General features: G+C 39.7%; 2 protein-coding genes across 7 annotated transcripts in view; both read left to right on the top strand.

Annotated features, from left to right (window-relative positions):
• Positions 1–1,376, top strand: part of PPP1R21 (protein phosphatase 1 regulatory subunit 21) — a 37,136-nt gene extending 35,760 nt beyond the window's left edge. Inside the window, exon 22 of the mRNA XM_071739827.1 lies at positions 697–1,376. Within this exon, the coding sequence (XP_071595928.1) occupies positions 697–726 (30 nt within the window). The 3' untranslated portion in view covers positions 727–1,376. The remainder of the gene's footprint in view (positions 1–696) is intronic.
• Positions 1,377–9,825: 8,449 nt separating this feature from the next.
• The window catches only part of STON1 (stonin 1), a 28,282-nt gene continuing 22,907 nt past the window's right edge, over positions 9,826–15,200 (top strand). Inside the window, exon 1 of one of the 6 annotated variants that reach the window (XR_011725087.1) lies at positions 9,826–9,917. The gene's annotated coding sequence lies outside the window, so the exon portion shown is untranslated. Of the gene's footprint in view, positions 9,918–13,758; positions 13,867–14,123; positions 14,159–15,200 lie in introns of those variants that run through there. The other 5 variants (XM_071739824.1, XR_011725086.1, XM_071739822.1 and 2 more) reach the window with 5 other exon arrangements.

Below are 15,200 nucleotides of genomic sequence, written 5' to 3'. Positions count from 1 at the left end.
CTTGTGTTTTTAGAGGGAAGCTGTTGGCTGCATACTGATCATAGCACTTTGTGGTTTTTAGAAAACATTCTGTGGTATTTTTCAGTTGTCATACTTAGATTTATCTTAGATTTGAAATGATACACAGTCTGTAAGAAGGTAGTTCAGAATCTCACAATGGCGTTTTCACAGCAATTTTCAAATGTTACCAAAACTATGAATGTTCTGTATAGAGGAAGCTAAATTTGTTTTGGAACAAAATGATAGAGTAGGGGGTTGATTTCAATTTGAGGCCATTATTCTATGAGGTTTATATTTGAAATACCACTTCAGGGGTGAATTTTGATTTTGTATTCACTGCGCTTATGCTGTTAGTGGTGTTAATACAATTGGGTGTCTTGGAACATAATTCAAATGCCTTTTTTTTCCACAAGTTTCAATTGCAGTAAGGTACTTTTGTGCTTGCTTGCAGAAAGGTACTGTTGTACTTATTTGAAATATTTGTCAGTTTCCTCTGGTATGGCTGCAAAAGTAGAGGGGGTTTCAGAGCAAGCAGCTACAAGCTTCCGTTGTTAAAAACTTATGGAAAGTTTATTTTCAGCTTGACTGTTCTTTGTTTGCTGCAGGTATAAATTATCAGACATCAGGATTTTTATGTTGTTTTTATAGACTTTTTCACCTGAATTATATGTTCTGTTCACTTGTTTCTTGTTGCAGGGAAATTCTAAAAAGAACAAAAATCGATAGCTTACAGCTAATCAGCTGTCTTCAGAAGCTGCTGCTGCACAGGATGCAGTTATTGAACATACATTGTCCAATTCCTGTTTGTTACAGGAAGGAGAGGTAGTATTTGGTATAGTACAAAGTGCTTTGGTGCTGTAAATGGCTTTAAAATATTTAGAACTTGTAACAGATAAACCAGAACTTGATGTTGGCTGTAAACCAGGAAATACACACTCTGTGGATAATTTATATAGTAATTACCTTCCGTTTTTACTGTGCACTTTTCAAAACTAAGTTTTAATTTCATGTAATAACTTCAGATTTTGTATGTTTTCAAATATGATCTGCATTAACAAATTTGGATCAGTGATGTAGTTGTCTGTGTTTGAGTTTCATGTTAAACTATCAACATGTCTACATTCCTTTACTTGTAACAGCTTAAAAATTAATTTTGGGACTTTTTTGGCTGTGAAAGTTGTGCCGTTAATGTGAATATCTTTATCCTGTTCTCCGAATTTCTGAATTAATTGGAATTGTGGCTTTAAATTGTTTCTATAAATTCACACAATAAATGGGATCACTATTTCATTGTAGATTGCAATAGTGGAAACTTTTGCTGAATGTATTTGGCACTTTGGATTTTCAAGTAAAGAGCACAAATAGCTGAACTGCAATACTTCTGTGAAATTGCTTTAAGCCTTCACTTAGGCATTTTGTTTACACATATATGTATGTATATTGGTTGAAACAGCTGTTTAAAACTGGAGGAAATTGTGATGGTAATTTGCCCCAAAAGAGTGAAGCTATATATATATATATATGTGGGTAGAATAGATCAGCTTACTGTGCTCTCTTATGGTTAAGAAGAATATGAAATATGTAGAAGATGTCGACACTAAATTTGCAAAAAGTCTTAATGGAATTCAGTCCTGACATTTACTGAGAGTATGCACATGGCTTCTACTGTGTTTTGGAAAGTTTTTGAACATAAGGCCTTTCCTGAGTATTTTTTTTAAGTGAAGTTTGATACCATGAGTTCACAGCATTGATTTTTAAGTTTTTCTTAATCAAATGCTGTGTTGCTCCACACTTTCCACTGAGCTCTGTTCCATAATTTGAATTGTGGCACTTATTTGTCTCTTAAGGGTTTACTCTGATAACATCTGTGTTGATATGTATTACTAGTATGTAATAATAAAAACCAACTACATGAAACCAGTTTGACTTTCCTCCTGATTCTGGTTATACCCAGGCTACACAATGTGCTATTGCAGTTAGATGCTAACATCCTGGTGAGCTGAGCTTTGGTAATTAAACCAGTCTAGTTACTTATTTAGTAGTGCTTCTTTTTGTTTGAGCCAGGTTGCATTTCTCTACCTAATGCTGCAGTGTTGCAAAGTACACTGAGTCATGTTGGCATTTCTCACCTTTCTGCTCAAAAGCAAACAAGCATCTGATCTGTGTTGATCATAACTGTGGGACTGGTCTGTTACCATCTCTCCTGTTAGTGACAAAATGGAGGTGATCATGAAACTGGAGAGGAGATGGGGAGAGAGCCTGCATTCTTAATTTCTTATTTTCCTAGGTTTCTTAGTACCATCTTGAATTAACAACTACATGGTGGCACTGATGAGAGTTGAGAAGCATTTACTTTCTAACAGTTTCACTGAAGAAGCTACAGCTTCTGTTTCTTTTAGGGTTGGAAGCTACTTGCTTTCTTCCAATTCTTTTGAAACTGCCTTTTCTGAGGACTTCCATCTTGCAGTGAAGGTATCAATTCACTTATCTCATTTTACTTCTCTGAATCAAGTTGTTGAACTTCTTACTAGTGCTACTTCTCATAGGTGGCTGCATTCAGAAAATGGTTTTGCTTGTGCTTTGAACACTGTTTAAAAATGTGAATTAAAGAATTTAAATGGATCTGTTTATCTCAGATTATTTTTACAACAGAGTATAGCCCCAATATCAAAACTGGAATTAATACAGAATGTATAGGCACTTGGCTACAATTCCAAGTATGTATTAGTTTATCAGCACTTGCTTGCAGGATCTGTATAGAAATGCATTTGGGTGTCCCCCTCACCAATCAGCAGTAAACATGTTCAGGAAGAGAAAAATTTAATCACTCGTGCTGCCTTCAGTTTTTCAAGGACGTATTTTCAGGTAAGTTCCAGACAATTGATAAAGAAAAGTGGAATCCTTGAAAAAAATTAAAATGGTATTTTGCATACTGTTGTAGTGATGCTGTGAAAGGGACATAGTACATGACATTTAACTGTGTGGTCATAGAAATTGGAACAAGTAGTTATGCCCAACTAGGTTGTGTTTATCTGCTAAACAGGTGGTTCCAAGTCAGTTTCTAAATGTCTCAAGCTATCTTAAATATCTAAATTGCTACTGAACAATGCTGTGCTATTATAAAGCTGAAAGCTGTGTTCAGGATTGCAGTGAAAAATTAATCCTTGAGACAAACTCTTCCCCTAAGTATGAATTTTAACTACTTTGTCTATATGAAACGGTCTGTACGGATTATTATGGAATGCATGAAACTTGGGCAAGTAAACAGTACTAATACTGGAATTTACAAAAATTTGCAGTGTGAATCCTCAGCTTCTTAGTTGATTAATCAGGAAACTGATGACAAACTGTTGTATATTAAGAAAATTATCAGAACAAGTGTTTTTACAATGTAAAATCAGGGTTAAAGAAAAATCCTAATGCTGTTTAATTTTTTTAATGGACAGTTTGTCGTAGCACAAGTTACTAAAGCATTTTTTGAATGCTTTAAAGGAATACTTAATTTTATCATAATGTTGAGCACCTCATAAATAATCTCTTAAGTGACCAGTTCAGATAACAGCACTGTTTCCTATTAATGGTTCTAGTAACTGGATCTTCAAAAATTCTTTCTGAACTTTGTATTGAAACAATATTAGCACTGTCAAAGATTTAAAAATGTGTAGCTGTGTTAGATTTCTGAAAATACATCCCCAGTAGCTCTTCTGTTTGTTTAAAATAAAGCTTTAACCAAAAATGAATTGAACTTCGAGTCTGCCCTTTTAAGAATTACTGCTTCCTAAGTTTTGAAAGTACTGGAGAAACACGAAATACTTTGGCTGTTTTATAAGGCCCTAAGCCCTTACAGATCTGACATTTCCCTGCCTGAAAGATTAACTTCTGAAACAGGCATCTGAAACTGACATTGTCATGAGCTTTGCAAAGGTGTTATCTCATTGGTGTTTAAATAATGTGATTATTGTTACATACATAACTATACCTCTGAGATTTAAATACTTAAAATTTTCAGTGCTGATTTTTAAATGGTCATGTTTGTAATGTCTTTTGCTAATTCTTTCAGATTAAGTCTTAACCAGCTCAAAATTTCAATAATAGAGGTGCCAGGCTCTTCACACTCCATGTGATCTAGTAACACTCCAAGCAGCATTGGTATCAAGACTAAAACTTTGTTTTCCTGTCTTTGTTGAAATGTTATTTTTACAGGTCATTTTTCCTTTTTACCAAGCCAGCTTCACTTTTAACTTGTAAACCTGTTGCTATTTCTGCTCTAGCTTCCATCACTGACAGATTATTTTAATTTTTGGTGGCAATGGGTCTTTGGCCCAGCATGTTTTGTTGAATGCCAACATTCAGCACAGCAGCAGGGCCTGTCAAATACAGTGCTCACTACACCTCCAAATAACAGATTTGTTCCAACATCTAAGGCATCAATTGCAAACAGGAAAGGAAATAAACTTTTTATTCACATGTCACCTATCATGAGACTAGAGAAGTTATTTACTGACTTGTTTGAACGATGTAAATGCTCCCTTTCCCCCTTCCCTCCCTCCCTCCCTCCCCCCCCTTTTTTTTCCTCCTCCCCTTTCCCCCCCTTTTTCCCCATAAAACCAACACTATATTAAGCTTTGGAGAACCATCTAGGTTCTCCATCTAGGCTGGGCAAAGCTGTTGTTCTTTAATCCAGTATATATGTAAGGTAATTTGAGAGCACTATTTTATAGCAACAGCAGGGTCAAAATAAAAACAAAGCTTGGTACAGTAAAAATTGTAATTGCTACCAGAGATCTGATTATTTCCTCCCACAGAGGCTCGATGCTGCTCTATTGGGAATGCTTGTTTTGTCTTACTCAGCATTTTTTGCTTCTGTTACTACTTGCAGTGTTACTCACCAGTGAATTAAAGCCATGCTTGTTTAGGAGAGGCCATGTTTGTACTAATTCCTGAACATTCCTTTTAATCAGAGAGTCAGAAACTTGGTTTAACTATAATTGTGTCTGCAAAACTGGCAGCTTGGTTGCTGATGGGGAGAGAGAATGGTTTCAGGGACCTATATAAACCAAGGTCTGACTGGGGCTATGAAATCCACCAAATGGAAACTTGCCTGGGGGCAGTTCTCATCCTCTGCCTCTGCTGTGTGCAGGCAGCTTTAGACACGTCGAGGCTAATTCAGAATCACTCAAGTGCATTGCTGTAATACTGAGGCTGTATAGTTAAGCTGCAAAAGTAGAATCATATGATTCTTGCTGGGCTCAATTTGCAGGTCAGGCTAACGTGCTAGAAGGCCTGTAAGAATTTTAGTTTTAAACTTTTTATAGGTAAAATTACAAAGAGAACAGCAGCAGTCATGATTTCTCTGTACTGGTTTTAAGGCTGTATCCTTTAAGTCCAAAACTTCATATGGAGATGAGATCTTAACTATTGAAGCCCTTGAAATTCAGGCCTGGTGTCAAAACTGTATTTCTAGTCTCCCATAAACGACACAGCTTAGTCATGAGATGGGTTAAAACCACAAAATTGAAGAGTCCAGGTAATTTTTAGTAATTTTAAGCACCATGGATTCTTTCATGAATTAACTTGGAAGGTAGTCTGGGGTGGCATGCAGTTTCTTGCAAACTTTATCAAGTTCATGGCTTCTCAAGTGAGTATGGGGCAACCTTCACTCTCCATACCCCCCCCTTTCTACTACAAAAAGAGCCTTCATCTTTGCTCTCCCAGCACAGCTTCCCATTTCCTTCCTCTTGGACTTAGCAGGCTTCAGGTGTGCTTGAGTAGTTGTCACGGTTTAACACTGGCCCGGCAATTAAACCGAGTGACAGACGCTCTCTATTAATCTCTCTCTCCTCCCTGATAAAGAAAAGAGAGAGAATAAGGGAGAGAGACTTATGGGTTGGAAACTAAACTACACAACTTTAATGAAACAGTAATGATAAATAGGAAAAATTACTAAATATATACAAATATACAAGAAAATGGATACCACATTCCTCCCCCCTTTCCCCCAGTAGCTCTCACGTCACCACCGAGGCTGCAGGGCAGCCCTGGGAAAGTCCAGGCTGGACTCCTGGAGTCGGCAGCAGTTGGGAACTGGAGGCAGGAACACACAGATATGGGCTGGCACGGATCAGGACCACAGGCAGGCGGATGGACGGGATCCTTCCAGGATGCCGGGGTGAAGGAAAGGGAAGCAGGAAAAGGCAGGAAGGGCAGGCAGCCGGAAGCTGGAAATCAGGAAATCTGGCTTGGCCCTCATGATCCCTCAAATTTATACTGAGGATGACGTATATGGGATGGAATACTCTGTTTGGTCAATTCTGGCATCTATCTTGTCTGTTCCTCCCCAAAGGAGGGCTGCAGCTGGGACCTCTTTATGTTTTCCTCAGAGCTGAGCAGTGTCCTTGGCTCTGCACACCAGTCTCTAGCAGTAACTATAAACATCAAGTGTTATCAGTCCTAGAAGCAGACACTGTCTGAGAAACTTGCTGTTAATTTCAGCAAGTGCAACTACTTACAAGAGACTTAGCTAAAAGCAAAAGTACAAGACAGAAAATCACCTTTATCCTGGCCCAAACCAGGACAGTAGTAAATGAAGAGCACTTTATTCAAGGAAGATCATTTTAATGAAGATACAAACATGAAAAAGTCTGAACTGAGAGCTTCAGTGCAGTTTCATTAACTCCAGCCTTTGGCACAAGGAACAGCTCTAGAATTAGTGCTTCACCCCTTACCTGCCTTCTACTTGGTGACTTTCAAATTGCATACAGCATATGCAATATCAGAAACAGCAATTATTTACCTTGGGGAGGAGGGGAATAAATTTTACAGAAAGTTTCTTCTGAGACCTGGAAAATCTGGTTTATTTTCAGTTGAAACAATTGAGTAATTTTCTCTTAGATTATTGATCCAGCTCAGAAGGTAAAGATCGTTTGAGGCCAACAAGCAGCCTCCCACAAAAAGAACGTGACTGCTAAATTTTTATAACCAATTGACATTTAGTGAATATACAGTACTGAAATAGTGAATATACTGAACTTATGAGGTTTTCTCATATAAGGTTTCTCATATGAGGTTTTCTCTTAAATAGCAATAGCACTAAGTGAAAAACTGACAGGAAGAGTTCTTTAGACTTTTTGGTTTGAATTCTCAGTTAAGATGGACTTTGGCAGAAATTTGTGGCTCAAATAAAAGACAAAGTATCAAAATAAGTCTAGAAATAAGTTCTCTTCCTTCTCCAACTAAGAATATTTGGTTTTGATAAGATATGAACTCGGTTTTAATTTTTGACAACACAGTAATAAACTAAACCTTTTATAAAAAGAGGTAATATACTATAAATCATGTTAAGATCAACATAAATAGAATCAGCAACGTAAACAGACTTTGTTAGCATTATAAATATTGTTTAATAATTGCCTGTAGCAATATGTAATACTTTATGTGAAATACTCTTCAAACTGTATTTACAGTAGAAATAATCGTTCTAATTTGTTTTGCAAATGCTGTTCATTACAGCAAAATTATATTAAGGAATTGAAAATCTCAGGATCGAATTAGTTATTTTTTTTTTTATTTCCCCCTGCTGGTTGAGTTAATATTATAGTGAATTATTTTGGGGGAGAGAAGATGATAGCAGAATTTACAGGAGAACAATAATCTTGAGTTGAAACCGCAAACACTTTTCTCAGCAAAGTAAAATACCTGATCTATTTTTAAACAACTGCTGACTTTGATAAAGAGATATGAGAAATTTATAGCCTTCCCACTTAACTTGAAAACCATTAAAAAGGGATAATGTGGAAGCTAACAGGCAGAAAGATTTACTGAGTGCAGGAGTACCCAGAAGTCTGAAAGACTCATTTTGGAGTATGTAGACAGTATTAGAAAGTATTCCTTGTTTCCTGGATTTTTGTCAGAAGAGCAGGTATTAACCCTCTTGTTCTCTTTGCCAAGAAATTGGTTGAGTTCTCGGAGGAGGCAGAAGATTCACTGGGATGGAATTCCATAGGGAAGCGGTTGGGATCAGGTTCTGGTACCTCCAAAGCTGCATGCTGGGATGATGGTGAGATGCTAAGCCATCCAACAGCCATGCCTGCCAGGGCTGGGGCTTTGCTATCTGAGTTCCAGATTAAATTATGGTGAAAAAATTCCAGGCTATCAGAATACCATCCCATTGCGCTTTCTCTCCGTTTTCTCTATATAGGAGATCCTCAAATCCTTCTTGTGTGAACTGTTGATGTGCCTTACATGACACTGAGGTGAAAATGAGACCATAAGCAATGTTTTATCAGAAGCTGGTAGGCAGCAAGGCCTCAGGTGAAATTATGTGTTGGCTAATTATATTGGGCACTAGATTTTAAAAAAAATTAAGATAATAAAACAGATTTGGATTTTTTTTTTTTAAGCAAAGAATAGCCATTTCTTTTCCTAGTGCAATTCTTGTAATGTCATTAAGCTAGCAGAGGAATTTATTTCTGGGTAAACTGCATTGAATACTTCTATTGCAAATGCAGACAGCCAGAGCCTGAAAAATATTTAATTGGTAGGATTGCTTAATTTTCAGATAAGTAGGACAAATGAAAGCAATTTACAAAAGCACATCCTTCCTTGTTCTCTTCGAAATACAAGATAAAGTTTAACAACACAAAAAGCAATGGAGCTGAAATGAACAGATGGTATTTACAAAAGAATTTTGGGTGTATTAAACAGGAGACAGGAGCTCATGGCTCTAAGTGAGCTGTCACTGTTATTGATTGCTTCTCATACGGGCAATTGGAGTATCTGCAGTCTCTGGCAACTTTGCTCCGTGCTCCTGGGAAAACTTAGAGAGGTCTTCCTCTTCATGCTACCTGTTCTCTTTATGTGTTGTGCCCTTTTTGGAGCAGACTTCCCACATGGTACCTTGTTAGGTGCACTTTAGAGACCCCTTTAAAGGGATAAGAGGGAATTGGATAACAACTGCATCATGCTGTTGGTAATTGAGCCATTTGCCAAGTCTCCTGCTGGGTTTCTTTGAAGGAATTTGTCTGTCCAGAGGAACTTTTAAGGGCAAGGTAACTTGTCCTGTCTTGGAGCTGGGAAGTGTTTGGTCTGAGAGGGAAAGAGCTCTTCAGAACTCTGGGTGAACAGAGGGTGCAAAACCTGGCCTAGACTTGGTCTTCCAACATTGCAGCTTGTTTTTTTCCATAGTCCTGCTAGTTTTTAAGAAGGTGTGGCCAGAAATGTTTTTCTCTAGAGTTGAGCCTCATAGAATCACAGAATGCCAGGTTGGAAGGGACCTCAAGGATCATCTGGTACAACCTTTCCAGGTAGGAACACAGTTAAGATGGGACAACCCATCATGTTGTCAAGCTGAGCCTTCAAAGGGCCCATTGTTGGAGAATCCACCACTTTCCTGGGAAGCTTATTCCTGTGTCTGGCTGTTTCTCATAGTGAACAATTTCCTTCTGGTGTCCAGTCGGGATCTTCTCAGGAGTAGCTTGTGCCCGTTTTACACTTGGTCTTTTCCATGTGACTCTGTGTAAGAGGGACTCTCCATCTCGGTAACCACCCTTTTAAGTACCGGGCTGCCCTTAGTCGTCTTCTCTCCAGGCTGAACAAACACGGTTCTGAGTCATTCACTGCGAGTCTTGCCTTCATTAAAGCACTTCTTATTATATTTTTTCTTTGTCATGTCCCTTTCCTTGGAACACGGTCATTTGGACACCAAGCAATCCTCGTCTCCTTTTCTTTTGCTTTTTTTTTTTTAAAGCCTTTCCTTCTCTTTCCTAGTTCTCGCAGGGGGATGCTCCCCCCGCCCGGCTCCGGCGGGTGGCCAGGAGAGGGGGGCGGGGAGGGGAGGGGGACCGGGGCGCCCCGCCCCGCCGGTGTCCGGTGCTGCCTCTGCCGGTCCCCGATGGCGGCGGCGGGACGGTGACTGGCGGGTAAGGAGCTGCGGGCCCGGAGCGGAGTTCGGCCGGTTCTGTCCGCGCCTGGGGAGGCTGATCTCGGGGAGCGGAGCGGTGGAGTGGGGTCTTGGGGGTGCGGAATGGAGCGGGAAGTGGAGAGGAGGGGAGCTGAGATGGTTGAGACTTTAACAGAAGTCCCGGCTTGAAAGGGGCCGGTGGATGGGGCTGCTTTGTTTTCGATGGATAATGTGATTTTTTTTTTTTAAATAAAAATACTTGGCTCCTTCTTATTTCTTATTTTCTCTCTCTCTCTTTTTTTTTTTTTTTTTAATTGTCTTTTGTTCCTTTCCCTCTTTCTTCTCTTTTTTCTTCTCTGTCTCTTTTTTTTTTTTTTTTTTTTTTTTTGTTTTTTTGTTTTTTGTTTTTTTGTTTTGTTTTGTTTTGTTTCCAAAGTCGAAATGGTTAAAGAGGGATGGCTTTACTTGAGATAGTCACAGCTTTGAACCCTTGCGGAAATAGGTGGAATTTGGGTGACGAGCATCCCCCAAGATAAAGTTCCCATGACTTTTGCTCTATTAGGGAGGAGACCGGGGAGAGCAAGAAGGTTTTTTTGTTGTTGTTTAATACTTGTCGTGAAATGAATTCCTGGAGCCTTTCTCCTATTTTCTAGTGGTTCATCTGCTGATGTTAAACTATGCACGTAGGCTCTCGGCGTTTGCAGTCATTGCTGCAGAAACCCCTCCCGTACGTGCAGTGAGGCTCAGGGCTTTGGGAAAACAACCGGAGTGGATGCCGAGAGAAGTTCCCCCCCAGGGCTGGAATTATTAGTCTGCACTTACCATATACCCTTTGTGCAAACTCTAGAGGTGGTATTTCCAGCTCTGTAGGTGAGAAAGAATATTGAAAGTTTTCACCGTTTTTTATTTTCTTTGTTTTTTTTTTTTTTTTTAACAAGTACTCTCTGAAGGGGTGACTTTGAGCGAGTTGGTGGTTGTTGTTTTTTGTTTTTTTTTTTACAAAGAGCAGGTTTTCTGATGCTGCTGGCAAGTAAGAGCATTTCTGAAATACTCTAGGGAAAATGCTAACTACGGTATTTTGTAGGAGCCCAGCAGAAGTTAAGTTACTTGAGTCTGCACTTACCTTCTCTGACAAGGATGTTTTGTTTTTCTCTGAGGTGGAGTGTTCGTGAAACCCTCACAAATTTCTCTGCAAATAGGGCTTACACTTTTTTGGGTGTTTTTTTGGGGAGGAGAGTGCTAGCGACTGTTTGGGAAGGAAGGGGGAGGGAACAGAAGTATTGGAGCCTGAGCTCTTCTGAAGCTTTTAAATGTGAACTGTTTGTTTTGCTGTGTAACTCACTTTTCTGGATCTGGAGCCTGAAATTCTTAGAGGCTCAGTCAGAGAAGAGAAGAAAAAGAGAGCTGAAGGCAAAATGCTGAGCTGCCTGGTTTAGTGCCCTGAAAGCACACCTGCCTTGAGTAAGTGTTAGGAGAAAAGAGTAGATCAGCTGCTTTCTTGACTCTCTGAGCAGAGGAGAGCTTAGAGCTGCATTTGGTAACAAGTTGCAGTTGGTCACAGAAGTATTTTATACAAGAGAGAGCATGGCTGGACATAAACTTGACTAATGTTGGAGCTGTAAATTGCACCACTGGGAAATTCTGCTCAGAGACAGGTAAGAGGTCCTTGTTTCATGCTCAGATATCATTTTTCTCCTTCTTCCCATATCCTTTTGCACAGGTAAAGAATGTTATTATCTGTCAACTTTAAAAGTTATTGGGATTTATAAGCCCAAACAGAAGGCTGCTATCCAATGAGATCCAGACAGGCTGGAGAGCTGTGCAAAGGTGAACCTCATGAAGTTCTATAGGACAATGTAGAGTTCTGCACCTGGGTAGGAATAACACCAGGCACCAGCACAGATTCGAGAATCTGACCTGCTGGAAAGCAGCTCCATGGAGAAAGAGCTTGGAGTCCTAGTGGGCAGTAAATTTTCCATGGATCAACAATGTGCCCTTGTGGCCATACAGGGTCAGTGGTATCCTAGGGTGCATCAGGAAAAGCGTGTCCAGCAGATCTAGGAATGTTCCCCTCTGCACCGGGGAGACCACACCTGGAATACTGTATCCAGTTTTGGGCTGCCCAGTTTGAGGGAGGCAGGGATCTACTGGAGAGATTCCAATGGAGAACTGAGAGAACTGGGGCTGTTTAGTCTTGAGAAAAGAAGGCTGGGAGGGGATCTTATTAATGTCTATAAATATCTGAGGGGTGGGTGTCAAGAGGAAGGAACCAGTCTCTTTTTGGTGGTGCTCAGTAACAGGACAAGGAATCATGGGTTTAAGCTAGAACATAGGAAATTCCAACTCAACATGAGGAGAAACTACTTTACTGTGGGGGTGAAGGAGCACTGGAACAGGATGCCCAGAGAGGTGGAGTCTCCTGCTTGGATGTGTTCCTATGTGGCCTGGCCTAGGTGATTCTGCTTTGACAGGGGGGTTGGACTACATGATCTCTAGAGGTCCCTTCCAACCCCTATGATTCTGTTAACTTTTTCATGCTGCTGCACAAATCCAGATCTCTAAGTAGGAAGCTAATGTAAACTTTAATGTTTTCTAGCATGTGAATGTAAACTCAAACATCAACTGATCCTGGTTACATCAATAGTGACACACTATGATGCACAGTGTTTTGCTTCATGTTTTGATAAACAGGATTCCTCTAGCCTACTGCTTATGTTTTTGACCAGTAATAAATACAAGCTGAAGTCTTTTGGTTCAGGAAGCCAGGCTGCCCTCACATCATCTCTTGGAGAGGAACACAAATGATGCTTTTTTGGGTGACTGCATTGTGAATTATACTTTCTGACATAACTGTCATCAGTTACTATTAAAAATACCTCTATCTAAAGAAAAAAGAAGGATTCAGTTGTGACCATCCTTCTCATTAATGCTGGTATTCTTACCAGGCTTTAAGGCTGTGAGAAAGAAAGTAACTCAGTAATAGCTGAGGAGAGAATTATTCTGTCAGAAAGTGTTATTGCTAGCTGTCAGGCAGTGCTTTTTGGTTTAGAAGAATATCTGTGCTTGCTTACTGGGCACTAAAGCATGAGGTAGTTTAAAATGTGGATTTAAAAACTGACTCTGAACTTAATATAAAAAGTTAAGGAGAGCATTATGTTGGTCAGTGAATATGCTAAATATAACATCTTCATTAGCTTTCCTGCTTTTTATTGTTCACTGATGAGATGAGCGGGCAAGAGTTTGCAGGAGTTTTTGAAATGTACTTTCGCAATATGTGTTCTCCATGGCATTTCATCCATCACTTCCTTTGAACACTGCAAACACCACCAGGTTTAAATTTGTTCCCGACTGTGACTTGTTTAGTATTTTGACATGTGATTTGTGTGCCAAAGCATTCAGGCCTTTTTGGTTTGGTTGTTTTTTTTCCATGAGGTCTGCTTACTCCTTAAAAAAAAAAAGAAAAAAACAAAACAAAAAAAACCCCTGCTGATTGTACAGAAGCAGGACAGCCACCCATAACTGCATTTCTGCTGCTTGGTGTCATACTATAAATCTCTGCCTGTGCTCAGAGGAGGGAGATGGAGGGGTATGGGATGTTACACTCGTTGCCAGAGCCCTCTCCAGTGCTGCCATGACCAGAGTACTTTTCTGTGATGTTTGTGTCCTACTAATAGTAGCATGTTTCCTAACCACAGTTAATAATGGCTTCAGAAGATGCAGTAACATTCCATTAACTTAGTGACCTGCAGAAGTACTGAAAATAAAAACAGATTTATCTTCTTGTCTCTTCCAGGTCAGAGCACAATGCTAAAAGCTTGTTGGCTTAGTTTTGTTTTGTTTGTAATTAAAAAAAAAAAAAAAAAAGAGGCAACATTCTGAGCAGTATAATGTCAGCCAGTGTCCATGAACACTTTATATGAGACTGTTCTGCATCTGTCTGTTGGCTCTCTGAAATCTGCCTAGGGAGTGTGAGGAGTTATGCAGTCACTATGGTGATACTGAAGAGGAGTGTGATTCAGAGAGGATAAAGCAGGACTGGCTGAGTAAACTGAATGGGAGTGGGAACAGAAGCACCGTTCAGGGGTGCAGTAGCACCCCTGCTCCCTGCAGATCAACAGCCCAGCATCCTCTGCCTCTTCCTCCTCCATCTTCTAACTGAAGGGTTTCATTTGTAGGAAGAAGAAATGAAACATCTCTACACATTCTCCCTGTGTAGAGATGTGTTGTATTTATGAAAGAAACATGCATGTGTACATAAGGGTGTGTGTTCAGAACTGAATTAAAAATTATTCACATATCTTGCCTAACTAGATAATAGGAAGAAATTAAGTGTCATGGAAGAGAGTACTGAATCAAAAGCCAGTCTCCAGCTACAAAACATTTAAGGATCATAGGCTTGTAAGGAGCACTTTCTAACATTAGAAAAAAAAAAAAGTTTTCCCAGTCTGCAGCCACATGTAACTGTTTTGGTTTGAGAAGATCCAGTCACATCTGGCAGTCACATCTTGCACACAAGTGTGTTAGAAGGCACTGTGATAACCCAGGAAGGAAGAGAGAAAAAAACACTGAGTAGTTTATATTGATTTGATCAGGCTTTTTATTACTTCTTCTAGGAAAAGAGACTTTTCTTCTGTTAAAGATGTTCAGTACAACATTGAGAACTTTTTTGTGGTCCATTCAAGTTAGTAACAATGCTCCTACTGCCTTTGATACCAGATTGTGTCCCCTTGAGGTTCTTCCTGGCTGATCACTGCCAGCAAATGAGGCATGATCATGGGTACACCCCGTCCTGCCATCTCAGTTACCAACCTGGAATCCAAAGAAGGACAGAAACACGTGCTACCACGTGAATCTTACTGAGACCTGGCACAGTCCCTCACCTTCCCAGAGAGGAAGTCCACCCAGTGAGCAGAAAAGTGACAGGGGTCTTCTGTGTCTCTTCTGGAGGAACTGACTGAGAAGTTAGAATTGATGGACTCAAGAAAAGTGCTTGTGTTGAGTACTGCTGTTTACCATTCTTGTAGTCAGACCTGATGGTATGCCAGAGGCAAGGGCCTTTTGTTGTCACTATTTTCACATTTTTACATTAAAAAAAAACATGTAAGAGGTTACAAGTACCTGGTACCATCATTATTATCCAGAATTGGTGGTGTGATGACAGGATGTGATTGCATCTTCTTGAAACAAAATAGTTACATGCACTTGTGGATTAGGAAAATGTTTAATTTTTTTTAGATGTTAGAAAGTACTCGTTGCAAGCCTGCGATCCTGAAATGTTTTGTGGCTGGAGTTGGGTTTTTGA

This window comes from Heliangelus exortis, chromosome 3 (assembly GCF_036169615.1).
Source record: "Heliangelus exortis chromosome 3, bHelExo1.hap1, whole genome shotgun sequence".
In the NCBI taxonomy this organism is placed as follows: domain Eukaryota; kingdom Metazoa; phylum Chordata; class Aves; order Apodiformes; family Trochilidae; genus Heliangelus; species Heliangelus exortis.
The sequence above is the reverse complement of the archived record's forward strand: the minus strand, read 5'-3'. Positions and strand labels throughout refer to the sequence as shown.